At 36.1% G+C, this 14,407-nt stretch overlaps 1 protein-coding gene across 1 annotated transcript in view; it reads right to left on the bottom strand.

Annotated features, from left to right (window-relative positions):
• Positions 1–14,407, bottom strand: part of USP14 (ubiquitin specific peptidase 14) — a 37,377-nt gene that overhangs the window by 13,451 nt on the left and 9,519 nt on the right. Inside the window, exons 4-9 of the mRNA XM_061399813.1 lie at positions 9,433–9,537; positions 8,444–8,547; positions 2,623–2,681; positions 1,917–2,047; positions 935–1,015; positions 479–564 (exon numbers count right to left, since the gene is read on the bottom strand). Coding sequence (XP_061255797.1) covers positions 479–564; positions 935–1,015; positions 1,917–2,047; positions 2,623–2,681; positions 8,444–8,547; positions 9,433–9,537 — 566 coding nt within the window. The remainder of the gene's footprint in view (positions 1–478; positions 565–934; positions 1,016–1,916; positions 2,048–2,622; positions 2,682–8,443; positions 8,548–9,432; positions 9,538–14,407) is intronic.

The raw sequence follows: 14,407 nt of genomic DNA, 5'->3' as shown, positions 1-14,407 counted from the left end.
GGAGTAATGAATGTGTGAAAAAGGATAAACTCTCAGCAAATAACTTGGTATTTATATAATCTTAAAATGGTCTTAATAACTCAAAGATAAATCTACCCATGATCTAGAAAATGCTGCTCTCCTAAATTCATGTTTTATTAATTGCTTCCATTTCATGTATGTAATTTTGCTGATATATCCCATTTCATACAATTAAAAATTAATTCTCTATGAGGTGAATTAATGAAGCATTCTGTTGAAGATATTCTTAGGAAAAAATAATGAATGTCCTCCTTAAAGAGTCCATTTATCTAAACTTCAAGATCACTCCAATGGGTATTTTTTCAAATTCGTAATTTCCATATTTTTTAACCATAAAAACCTCTAAAGAATTTTCCTTCATATCCCACCCACCATCCAATCAACAATACTATTTATACCAATTCATACTCAATAAGTTATGATTACAGTCCATATGAATCTTGGCTCATAAGGATACGTCGTCTCAAATTCAACTCCAAAGAACTGATCAATTAAACTTTTCTTTTTAGAAGGTGTCACTGCTGATGCAGATGAAGAATCTGTCTGCAAAAATTCAGATGAAATAAAAATTCCAATTTTACTTCACACGGATATTAATGTACATCACCTCCCACACAATCCAGTTTAGTAACACATATTTAAGTTTTTTTTAAATGTAATCCCTGTCTGCAAAACCTTTCTACTGATCAAAAAATATTACCAAAAAACTACAGATGCTCAGTAAGCGCAAGGATTAAATTTAGTAAATAGTACACTGAAGTCAAGCGTCAAATGCAAGCTGTCAAATTCCAACTACAGATTCATTTATCTCAAGTATTCAAGGACATGTCTATCTATTAAGATGAACTTATTTCAAGACTTTTAGGGTGGGATGGAATGAAACTCAAAGCCTACACAAATATATTTCAATTACCTCTTTAACAGTATCATCCTCTATAGCTTCCAATTTCTGCTGTAATACTCGCATCATTTGTACCCAACACTCATTAGCATCCTGTAATTTAAAAAGTGACATAGTAAGTAATCCTGGCAGATACAGTGTTTGATTTACAAAGTACTTCCAAAATAATTACTGTTTCCTTAGGGAAGGGGAAGAAAGTTGTTTTGTTTTAAATATTAAGCCAAATTAAATATTTTATGACCTTCAAAACAGTGAAGCATTCCAGAATAGTTTGTTTATTCATTCAAGAGATGTTTAGTGAACTCATTATGCTAAACACCATTCTAGATACAAGGACTACATAGCAGTCAACAGAGTAGAAAAAAGTCCTAGTGGGGAACATAAATAAACAAAATAGAACAAATTCAAGTAAAGAGGGCTATGAAGAAAAAAAAAAGCAATATGGGAGTAGGAAGTGATTAGGGAAAGAGGAGTGTGCTATTTCAGTAGGACTGTCAAGGAAAACCTCTCTGATGCCTTGACATTTGACCCATGAGACCTGAATGAGGTGAGGAGGCAAGGCATATCCCTATCTGACGGCCAAAGGAAAAACAGCAAAGGCCCTACAGAAAGAGGATATGTGGAGAGTTCTTTTTTTAAATAGCAAGGAAGCCGGTTTATCTGGAGAGAACTGCAAGGGGAACAGTGGTACATGACAAGCTCAGAAAGGCAGGCAGGCAGGCAGTAGACTGTTTAGGACCAAGACAGAAAACAAGGGAACCAACATAATCTTACATTCTTTAAAGGACTCTGGGGGCTATGCAGAGAAGCACCACAGAGGGCAGAAGCAAGACGGTCAGATACCAGACTACTGCACCTCTCCAGGCAAGAGATAATGGTGGTGTGAACTAGAGGGGACTGGCATTGTATTTCCAAATAGAGCTTAGTCAGTCAGTGTAGGACACCTAAGTTTTACACGTACAAAATGAACACCACAGAACCTTGCCCTGATTACCTGCTGAAGATACTGTCCTTGTTCGCCCTTCTCTGCAAACTGTGGAAAAGCCATGTGCAAAAACTGCAGTAGAATAATTGGTGGAATACTAGAAGAAGTTTTATCCATGGAGTCAAACAAATCTCTAAGGGCTTAAAAACAAAGCAAATACCTGCTTAGTAAAATAGTGACATAGTTAATATAAATACAAGCTACTGTAAACTAATTCTCAATTAATAAAGCACTGCGTATTAATTATTTTTAAGTATATCTACTCCTTTTGCAATTGCTGGATCCCTAATAAGAAAAAAAACTGTTTTTAAATCTTAAAGAATTCATCAGAAGACTTCATAATGCAATAACTAGCTATAAAAAACAACTTCTGGCTGGTGCTCTAAGTCTCTCTATCCTTGACAGCCTTTGCCTTCCTAACAAAGCAGTGTATATTCATTCAGTACAGAGAACATACAACTTCTGCCCAGAAATCAAACAGGCAGGCTTAACTGCTACAAATGAGCCATTATCAGGACATCAGGTAACCACTCCCAATGCTCCTCCCTTTAAGCATATACTTGGTTGCCTTGTACTGAACTCCTGAATACGGCAATCTTAAATATGTTTAAATCCTTAAACATACTTCCTGAACACTTTTAAAACTAACTTGCCTTCTTTGATTTTGAAGGCAAGTATTCAGTAAACGCTTTTGGTAGAATATATAGATACTGACCTGCAGTAATGTACTGTGCGGACGCCATCTCTCCTGAAGCTCTCAAGGCGCCTGCATACCTATGAACAGCAGGACAGAGTTAGAGAGATTCTGAAACTCAGACAGGAGGAAACAAGTTCAAAGGACTCATTATGACACTGACACCCTCAACTATAAGTTTCCCTGAGCTGTCCCCACCATTTTTACTTCTCTTCCAGTCTTGGTTCCTTTAAGAATTATATGGGCAAAAACGACTGCTAAGAAAAAGCAGAATTTAGGTAAATAAAGCCTACTTTACATTCTTTCCCGTCTTATCTATAATATTTTCTACAAACTGTGCATAACAAGAAAGTACATATTTAATGTCCATTATTACAAAGAAAACAAAATATAATTTTGTTATATTTGTTATATAAATGAAGAAAAACGCTTTGGATCAAAAACATTAAATGGAAATCAATAAGCCTACATTCAGCACTAATTTCTTACACACACAAAATAAATTTCTAGTCATTTCCCTCACCTATAAAATGAGCTGTGTGTGTGTGCACGCGCATGCACTAACTCTGTGACCCTATGGACAGTAGCCTATCAGGCTCCTCTATTCGAGGAGTTTCTGATTTCTAAATTCATTTTTATGAATCTCAGTTAATTTACAGCAGTACAAAGGACTGGTCACCCACGGAAATATTCAAATCACCATATCTACTTAAACAAATATTTTATGACAAAGGATCAGAAATTATCATTCAGATAATATTAAACACCGGGCAACGGGAAAGAGCTGAGCAGCTGACCAGGAAAAGTACAACACCACACCAACCTGAGATGATAACAGTGTTCCATTAACTTGACTGTAAAATGAGTCATAGAGAATTTATCAAAATTGCTCACATCCAACACTTAAGATGCATACCTTTCACTAGATATAAATTATATTTCAATTAAAACAAAACTATGTGCTTATATAAGTGAATGAAAGAGGTCACAGAAAATGTTAAATTATATTCAATTGAAGAGTCTTGCTTTTTTTCACTTGTTTGTTTAGATCTTTTGGAAACTCCTACAACTAAAATATTCTTAATTTTTTTAATATACAATAATCCATGAGAGTGAAAGTGTTAGTTGTGTCCAACTCTTTGCAACCCCATGGACTATAAGCCCACCAGGCTCCTCTTTCCATGGGATTCAATTCTCCAGGCAGGAATACTGGAGCAGGTTGCCATTTCTTTCTCCAAGGGATCTTCCTGACCCAGGAATCAAACCCATGTCTCCTGCATTAGCAGGCAGATTCTTTTACTGCTAGATTCTTTTAGCCACCAGGGAAGGCCCCTAAATTATATACGTTCATTAAAAAATTAAAAATTGTAACAGTTTCCCTGGCAGACACTTTAGGACTTTTAAAGGGTACTTCTGAAGTTGAAATTAAGTACTCATAAAGCAAGTGCACCCCACGACATCACTGAACCATGCCATTACATAATGGGCTGCTGTTATGAATTTACATCTCGCTACAGGGTAACAAGAAGATTAGAGACACCAAGGGGACATTTCATGCAAAGATGGGCTCGATAAAGGACAGAAATGGCATGGACCTAACCGAAGCAGAAGATATTAAGAAGGGGTGGCAAGAATACACAGAACTGTACAAAAAAGATCTTCACGACCCAGATAATCACGATGGTGTGATCACTGACCTAGAGCCAGACATCCTGGAATGTGAAGTCAAGTGGGCCTTAGAAAGCATCACTACAAACAAAGATAGTGGAGGTGATGGAATTCCAGTTGAGCTATTTCAAATCCTGAAAGATGATGCTGTGAAAGTGCTGCACTCAATATGCCAGCAAATTTGGAAAACTCAGCAGTGGCCACAGGATTGGAAAAGGTTAGTTTTCATTCCAATCCCAAAGAAAGGCAATGCCAAAGAATGCTCAAACTACAGCACAACTGCACTCATCTCACATGCTACTAAAGTAATGCTCAAAATTCTCCAAGCCAGGCTTCAGCAATACGTGAACCGTGAACTTCCTGATGTTCAAGCTGGTTTTAGAAAAGGCAGAGGAACCAGAGATCAAATGGCCAATATCCGCTGGATCATGGAGAAACCAAGAGCATTGCAGAAAAACATTTATTTCTTCTTTATTGAATATGCCAAAGCCTTTTGACTGTGTGGATCACAATAAACTGTGGAAAACTCTGAAAGAGATGGGAATATCAGACCACCTGACCTGCCTCTTGAGAAACATGTATGCAAGTCAGGAAGCAACAGTTAGAACTGGACATGGAACAACAGACTGGTTCCAAATAGGAAAAGGAGTTCGTCAAGGCTGTATATTATCACCCTGCTTATTTAACTTCTATGCAGAGTACATCATGAGAAACGCTGGGCTGGAAGAAGCACAAGCTAGAATCAAGACTGCCGGGAGAAATATCAATAACCTCAGATATGCAGATGACACAACCCTTATGGCAGAAAGTGAAGAGGAACTAAAAAGCCTCTTGATGAAAGTGAAAGTGAAGAGTGAGAAAGCTGGCTTAAAGCTCAACATTCAGAAAACGAAGATCATGGCATCCGGTCCCAGCACTTCATGGGAAATAGATGGGGAAACAGTGGAAACAGTGTCAGACTTTATTTTGGGGGGCTCCAAAATCACTGCAGATGGTGACTGCAGCCATGAAATTAAAAGACGCTTACTCCTTAGAAGGAAAGTTATGACCAACCTAGATAGCATATTCAAAAGCAGAGATATTACTTTGCCAACAAAGGTTCGTCTAGTCAAGGCTATGGTTTTTCCTGTGGTCATGTATGGATGTGAGAGTTGGACTGTGAAGAAGGCTGAGCGCAGAAGAATTGATGCTTTTGAACTGTGGTGTTGGAGAAGACTCTTGAGAGTCCCCTGGACTGCAAGGAGATCCAACCAGTCCATTCTGAAGGAGATCAGCCCTGGGATTTCTTTGGAGGGAATGATGCTGAAGCTGAAACTCCAGTACTTTGGCCACCTCATGCGAAGAGTTGACTCATTGGAAAAGACTCTGATGCTGGGAGGGATTGGGGGCAGGAGGAGAAGGGGACGACAGAGGATGAGATGGCTGGATGGCATCACTGACTCGATGGACGTGAGTCTGAGTGAACTCCGGGAGTTGGTGATGGACAGGGAGGCCTGGCGTGCTGCGATTCATGGGGTCGCAAAGAGTCGGGCATGACTGAGCGACTGAACTGAAATGAACTGAACAGGGTAACAGGGGCTTTCCCAGTGGCTCATCTGGTAAAGGATCTGCCTGCCAATGTAGCAGGCTTAAGAGACGTAGGTTCAATCCCTGGGTCCAGAAGATCCCTGGAGAAGGAAATGTCAATGTGCTCCAGTATTCTTGCCTGGAAAATTCCATGGACAGAGGGAACCTGGTGGGCTACAGTCCATAACGTCGCAAAAAGTCAAACACAATTAAGCATGCATACACGAGCATACACACAGCCATACACAGGATGTAACTATTCAACATTTACGACAAAAGATGCATTAATGAATTATCAATCTTTTTTTTAATAACTGGAAATAGGAAGATCATAGATAATTTAATACCATTTCCCCAAAACTCTCAATATTATGCCAAGAAAATATATAATTCCTAATTAAGGTAAGACTATACAATCAGCCAAACAACATTCATAAGGAACTTTACAAAGAAAAACCATTAATTAGAGAAGAGGAACAATGGACATGAGTACTGAGAGGTTTAACAGAAAAAAATACTGAGTGTTTACAGACAAAAGAACCAATAGAGTACTTTACCCAATCTTTGTCAAGTCGATAAATAAAAAAATGATATAGACAATCTGAATGTAATAAAGTTAATGCTTATTATACTTTATCACCTACAAAAAGAGGATGTCTTCACTATATTTCGATCATTTGTGAAATATTCACTACCAATCATAGATCAGATCAACTCAAACATTCATTGACAGAAAAAAGAGTAATTATTTAGTAGTATATACAATGGTGTAGTCTACGGCATGAACAAAAATGAACACACACACAAAACATGGAAAAGCCAAACATAATGAGCCGGACTCAAATGAATATATAATATGTATGTTTCTGTTCATACAGAGTTCAAAAAAAGCAAAATTACTCTATGAGGTCAGGTGAATACAACAACTTTAGAAAGAAGGGTGGGGGCCATGGACTGGAAGGGATTGGTGAGGGGATTTTCAGAGTGCTAACAGGATTCTGTTGATCTGTATTGGTCACAGGGATGTGTTCATTGTGGGATAATTCATGTCTACATGTTTCTATATAATTCAATTATTAAAAACAAACTTGGGTTTCGCACAGCCAAGAAAACCGTAAACAAAATGAAAAGAATGGGAAAAAATATTTGCAAATGACGCAATCAACAAGGGATCAATTTCCAAAATATACAAATAGCTCATTGAACTTAACAGCAAAAAAAAGCCAACTCAATCCAAAAATGAATAGAAGACCTATACAGACATTTCTACAAAGACATATAGATGACACATGAAAAGATGCTCAACTTTTCTAATTATTAGAGAGATGCAGATCAAAACTACAATGAGGTACCACCTTACAACAGTCCTGGCCATCATTAAAAAGTCTACATATAACAAAGGCTGGAGATGGTGTAGAGAAAAGGGAACCCTCCTCATTGCTGATGGGAATGTAAGTAGGTGCAGCCACTGTGGAAAACTTTATGAAGGTTCCTTAGAAAACTAAAAACAGAGCTACCATATGATCCAGCAATCCCACTCCTAAGCATGTATCTGGACAAAACTATATTCAAAAAGATACATGCACCCCAATGTTTATAGCAGCACTATACACAACGGCCTAAAGCTTTTAAAAACTTAATAAACCTGAATATTGTTTAAAAAGACTAGCACAGAAGCAAAGAAATCGGGAGCTCTCTCGAGCACTGCTGCAGAGGATGTAAAATGGTACTTTGGAAAACAGTTTGGCAGTTTCTCAAATGTTGTTTAAGAGTTACCACGTGAACAAGCAACCTACTCACAACCAAGAGAAATGAGAACACCTCATCTGCACAAAAACTTGTGTTTGAATGTTCACTGTAGCATCATTTATGCCAGCTAAAACGTGGAAACAATCCAAATGTCCGTCAACTGATGACTGGATAGCCAAAAGAGCATATCCACAGTGGACTATTATTCAGTTGTTAAAAGCAGTGAAGGACTGCTATATGCTATGTGTGCTTAGTCGCTCAGTCATGTCCGACTCTGCGACCCCACAGACTGTGGCCCGCCAGGCTCCTCTGTCCATGGGATTCTCCAGGCAAGACGACTGGAGCGGACTGCCGTGCCTTCCTCCAGGGGATCTTCCCAACCCAGGCATCGAACCCAGGTCTCCCGCACTGCAGGCGGATTCTTTACCGTCTGAGCCACCAGGGTAGACCTTACATGCTACAGTATGGATAAACCTGGAGAACAGTATGCTGAGTGAAAGAAGCCAGTCACAAAAAGAGCATATAGTGTATGACCCCACTGATATGAAATGTCCCGAATCAGCAAATCTGTAGGACAAAAAGGACTAATGGCTGCCCAGAGCTGGAGGTGGGAAAGGTATACGAAGCGAGCATGAGGGTTTTTTCTGGGCAGGGGCATATTCTGAAATTAGATTGTGGGATACTTGCATACTCTGGTGAATATAATAAAGACCATCTAATTGAACACATGAACAGGGTGAATTTTTGATGAATTATATCACAAGCTACTAAATATATACAGAAGTGCAAAAGAATACTATTCATCCAAATGTGAATCTTCTTTACCCAAAAAACACATACAGTCTCTCTTCTGTCTTACCTTTTAAGGGCATCTTTGAGTTCAGGCACAGAACGAATACACTGAACTGTGGCATTCATGTAACAAGTATTACCCAGGTTTGTCAATCCACATGGTAACTCCATCTGATAAGGAAAAGGATTAAATCAATTTTATAAAATGACACAGCATATATAAATCACTAAACACTTTGAAGCAAACAATTTACCAACTCATACCAATTTATATTCCATGCCAACAATGTTTTATTTTCCTAACAAAAAAAGTTTTACTTGCATCATGCTGACAATCATTTTGTGTTTTAATTCCCTTCTTGAAAATAAAGAATTTTATCAGTCCTGCCTCCTCTGCAGGTTTATCCCTAGAAGAGGGTAACAAAATATATACTGAAATACTTCAAGGAGACTTCCCATGTGGTCCAGTGGCTAAGACTCAGCACAGCCAATGCAGGATACCCAGTTCAATCTCTGGTCAGGGACCTAGATCCCACATGCCCCAACAAAGACCGGGCACAGCCAAAATAAATAAACAAATTTAAAAAAAAGGAAACACTTCCAGAAAATGAATGGTACTATATAAATGCTGGGTAGTAAAAACAATAATAATATTTGACAAGAATGTGTTGGCCAGTTTCTAAACCAACACTGCATTCTTAAATTAAGGATAAACTGTATGTATTTTCACCATGGAAGGTTTTGAGAATTTAAATATCCCAGCATTTAAACTATGTAACTTCTTTAAGCTTGTTTTGCCATAAAGTAACAGTAAACACTTTAAAAGCACTGTCTGCCAGATGCCTTTATTACAGATATTAATGACTTTGTAATGAATTGTTCAATTAGAAAAGGATCCCATGAGCCAATTTCAAAAACAAAACTTTGGTTTACTGCTGATAACATGCATCCTGATGTCAATTAAATCCTCAAAATGCACAGATGCTACTTTTTGAAAATCATCTTGCTGTTTCTTAAAAAGTAATAATCAGGTATATAAAACGTGGCATGTCTTACAGCAGATGCTAACTGTTCTTCTGTCATGTCTTCTACAAAGACAGTTTTAGCTGAGGGTTCCTCAGGAAGAGCGTCTGCTGACCCCATCATTAGCACAGTCATTCCCTGTAAAAAAAAAAAAAAAATTTCATGAAAACTCAAAAGCTGACCATGTTTATGTTCAAGGAAATAAGTCAGACGCAGAAAAACACATATCACGTGCTTCTGTGTACCAGGAAAGGTCAATCTAAGACAGATTAGTGGTTGCAAGGGCTGAAGATGGGAAAAGAGAATGTCTGGAAATGGGAACACATTTCTTTCTGGGGTGATGAAAATATTCCAAAATCAGACTGTGGTGAAGTTACACAACTCTGTAAATACACTAAAAATCATGAAACGCTAGCGTGCTGCTTCAGGCCAAAGGTCACCTGCAGAATGCTGGAACGTCTGTATCTCGACTGTGGGAGTGGTGACATGACTGCGTAAAGTTAACCAAATCCATCAAACTCTAAAGTAGGTGAATTTTACTCTCTATATACTATACTATACTCTCTATATACCATATTTTATTTATACCTCAATAAAGCTAAGGTCAAAAACACTGTCACAAAGCTGAGAATGTTTTCAATATCGGCAATCATTCGTATTTAGTGGCATCATTTCTCTCCATAACACACTAAGCAGTGATAATATTCATATGTAAGTCTATTCTGTAACTGTAACCATTATTTACAACTGAACAGAAAAATCTCCATTGTTGGAAATTATCAAGCCAAATATATAAATTAGTTCAAAATGTCCAATTTTATAATTCTACATGTTATTAACCTAAGGAAATACTGATGTAACATTCCACACAATAGAACAAAGACGACTGTCACCCTAAAACTCCTAATCTTGAAATGTGAACATCGTACTCAGTATCTTAATTGGAAGACATGAACACCTGAGATAAAGAGGGTAGAGAGGTTTAAAAGAGGGGAGAAAAGTCAGGAAAATGTTTTTAAGAAAGGCCAATAAGATAAAAATATCTAGATGAGGATTAAATTAGGAAATAAATAAGGTCAACAAACTCAAGCCTTATGAGTACCTATGACGATCATTCTATCACCTATTATTTTTACTTATACTTTCTATAAGATAATAGCAAAGGAGCACCAAGCAATTACTAAAGAATTTTTTTCCAAAGACAACTGTCTCAGGAAAACCAAATAGTTGAAGACTATACTAGCAACAGTCAGCTAGAAAATACAATTGAAAAGAATGAATACCAAAATTATCTAAGAGTAAACATAATAAGAAATATATATTTTAATAAGAAAACTATAAAGCTTTATATAAAGATATTAATAAACATCTAAATAAGCTGAAGGACACAACAAATTTCTGGACTGGAAAAATTACTATAAAGATGTGATTCCAAATTATTATATAAATTTAATTAAATCCCTTTCTGAGACCTTACAAAATGATTCATTCATGCAATAAACTCATGCCCATGAAAACAGCTAAGAAATTTCTGAAAAAGAAGACTAAAACAATATCTTTAAAATTACTAAGAGATTACATATGAAGAATGTTGAAGATAATAATTTAGAAAAATATTCTAGTTCTTTACCTTATGACATGCCATGCCCAAAATGAATTACAAATTGAGGACTTAAATGTAAATAAAATAAAACAATTGTAAAACATCCAAGTTAATTTTTTAAAAATCTTGCCAATTTGGAAGATTTTTCTAGAATTGACATAAAAGATGAAAGGACTAATGACACTAACTGTGTAAATCCTAAAACTTGCCCATTACGACAATCACAATTTTGACAAACTTAAAAAAAAATCAAGTGTATATGGATACAATAGAAAAATGGGCAAAGCAGAAATCAAAAAAGGCCTAAAATTAATAAATCAAATAAGCTTCTACATTAAGAAGCTAGCACAAGTATATATTAAAATCAAAGTGAAAGGAGAAAATAAAGCAAAGAGGGAAAAATCAATAAAATAATAAATGAACAAGCAAAAGTTGACTCTCTGAGCAGGGGAAATCAATGAAACTAAACAACTTCTCCCTAGGTGACACAGACAATGAGCAAGAAAGCACAATTTGCCGCTACGGAGCAGGAGGAGGGGATGTTGAAATGACAGCACTACAGAGTCTAGAATAAAGGTTATTAAAGAGTATAGTATGCCATCAATTCAACAACTGAAACTAAACAGACCAAGTACCTAAAAAACACAAATTACCAAAACTGGTATAAAAAAAAAATGTAACATCTGAAGAGTCCTACATTTATTAAAGACACTAAATTCTTAAATTAAATGTCTTCCCACAAACAAAGCTCCAAGCCTAGAGAACATCACTGGAGAATTTTCTGCAACAGTTTCAGAATATGAACTCTTTCAGGAAAGAGGGGAGAGAGGACTGCTTCTGACTCATTTGATAAGGCAAACATTACACTGACAGCAAGACTCAAAGACAGTCCAAGAAACTACAAACCGTATTTTTCACACAAAGAAACACAAAAATGATTTTAACAAAATACTACCAGTAGAATCTGAATTATATTTAAAATAAAACACATTAAGATTGGTTAACTATTCAAAAAAGGAAGTATAGTTCACTGCATTAAGAAATTAAAGGATAAAAAAATTAACATTTCAAAATATATGTAAAAAGTATATGACAAACTCAACTCACATTCATGATAACTTTCTACAAACCAGAAACAGAACTTTCCTTAACCTGATAAACATCTATAAAAAACCTATAAATAATCTGTAAAACAAGGGACCAAAAATCTACAATGGGTAAAACTCAAGAGCAAAGAATATTACCAGGGATAAAGAGGAACAGTTCATTTTGATGAAAGGTCAACTCATAGAGCTATTAACAATCCTATACATGTATGCACCTAAAAACAGACAAAACTAAACTACTACAACTGAAAGGAGATTTAATCAAATCCACAAGAGCTGGAGATCAGGACACATTTAATAAAAGACACAGATAAAACATCAGTTAGGATAGAAAGAACATGAAGACTATACACCAACTTGACCTAACTGGCATTTACAGAACATTTTACCCAACAATAGCAGCATACCTTATTTTTTCAAGAGCACAGAAAACATTCAAATGAATGGAGTAAAACAAGTTGTCAACAAATTTCAAAGGATGGAAATAACACTGGATATGTTATGTGACCATGACAGAATCAAATCAGAAATAAGTAACACAAACATATTAGAAAAAGCCCCATATAATTGGAAATGAAATACAGTTCTAAACAATCCATGGCTCAAAAAAGAAATCACAAGGTATATTAGAAAGTATTTTAACTGTATAATAAAAACACAGCATATATAATAAAAACACAACCACTAGATTCAGCTACAAATGCTTAAAGAAAAATTAGTAATAATAGTTTTAAATGTCTATAAGAAGAAAATAGATTTTTTTAAAAGAAAATCAATAATCTAGGCATACACTTTAAAGAGCAAGAAAATGAAGTAACTTAAACTCCAAAGAGAAAAAAATAAGAGTAACTATTAACAAAATAGAAAATGGGTAATATGTAAAATCAGCAAAGTCAAAAACCAAACAGACTTATGATAAATCCTTACCAACACTGATCAAAATATTTTTTTATTAATAACAGGAATAAGAAGGATCATCGATAAATAATGATATAATAGGATAACTAACAATTATTTCAGACACTAGGAACAACTTTATGTCAATAAATTCAACATATTTAAAATAAGCAAATTCCTCGAAAGAAGAACATTAAAAAAATACAAAACATTAAACATTAAAAAAAATTAAAAACATTTAAACAAAATGCAAAAACATTAAAAAAAAAAATCAAAATAGCCTGGTGTCTACTAGAGAAACAGTATCAAATTCCCATGAAGAAAACCCAAATCCAGATGTAACGCATTGGTAACTTATTTCAAATATTTACAGAAAATAATACCAATCTCACACCAACTCATTCAGAAAACAGAACTTTTAAATGAGTGTCCCACATAACTCTTGACGACAAAGTGAGGATAATGCAAAACAAAACCACTAATATGCCTCAACACATAAAAATATCTTTTGAAATATGAGAAAACTAAATCCAGCAATAAATAAGAGATAAAGACATCATGATCCAAGTGTGTCTGTCCCAGTATGAGGTTCTCCAAGTGTTGTCTGTGAACCTCCAGGGGTCTCTCAGATCCTTTCACAGAGCCAGTGAAGTCAAAACTATTTCAATAATACCAAGATGCTATTTCCCTTTTTTAAATGTGGTGATAGTATGTGAACCATCAACTTCCAGATGTTCAAGCTGGATTTAGAAAAGGCAGAGGAACCAGAGATCAAATTGCCAACGTTTGTTGGATCACAGAAAAAGCAAGAGAATTCCAGAAAAATATCTACTTCTGCTTTACTGATTATGCCAAAGCCTTGACTATGTAGATCACAGCACACTGTGGAAAATTCTTCAAAAGACGGGAATACCAGACCACCTGACCTGCCTCCTGAGAAATCTGTATGCAGGTCAAGAAGCAACAGTTAGAACTGGACATGGAACAACAAATTGGTAGTTGTGAAAGGAGTATGTCAAGGCTGTATATTGTCACCCTGCTTATTTAACTTATATGCAGAGTACATTATGTGAAATGCCGGGCTAAATGAAGCACAAGCTGAGATCAAGATTACCAGGAGAAATATCAATAACCTCAGATACGCAGATGACACCACCCTTACTGGCAGAAAGTGAAGAGGAACTAAAGGGCCTCTTGATGAAAGTGAGAGAGTGAAAAAGCTGGCTTAAAACTCAACATTCAAAAAATGAAGATCATAGCATCTGGTCCCATCACTTCATGGCAAATAGAAGGGGAAACAATGGAAACAGTGACAGACTTTATTTTGGGGGGCTCCAAAATCACTGCAGATGGTGACTGCAGCCATGAAATTAAAAGACACTTGCTCCTTGGAAGAAAAGTT

The sequence above is a fragment of the Bos javanicus genome, chromosome 24 (assembly GCF_032452875.1).
Source record: "Bos javanicus breed banteng chromosome 24, ARS-OSU_banteng_1.0, whole genome shotgun sequence".
NCBI classification, from domain to species: domain Eukaryota; kingdom Metazoa; phylum Chordata; class Mammalia; order Artiodactyla; family Bovidae; genus Bos; species Bos javanicus.
Note: the sequence above shows the minus strand (reverse complement) of the source record. Positions and strands in the feature narration are given on the sequence as shown.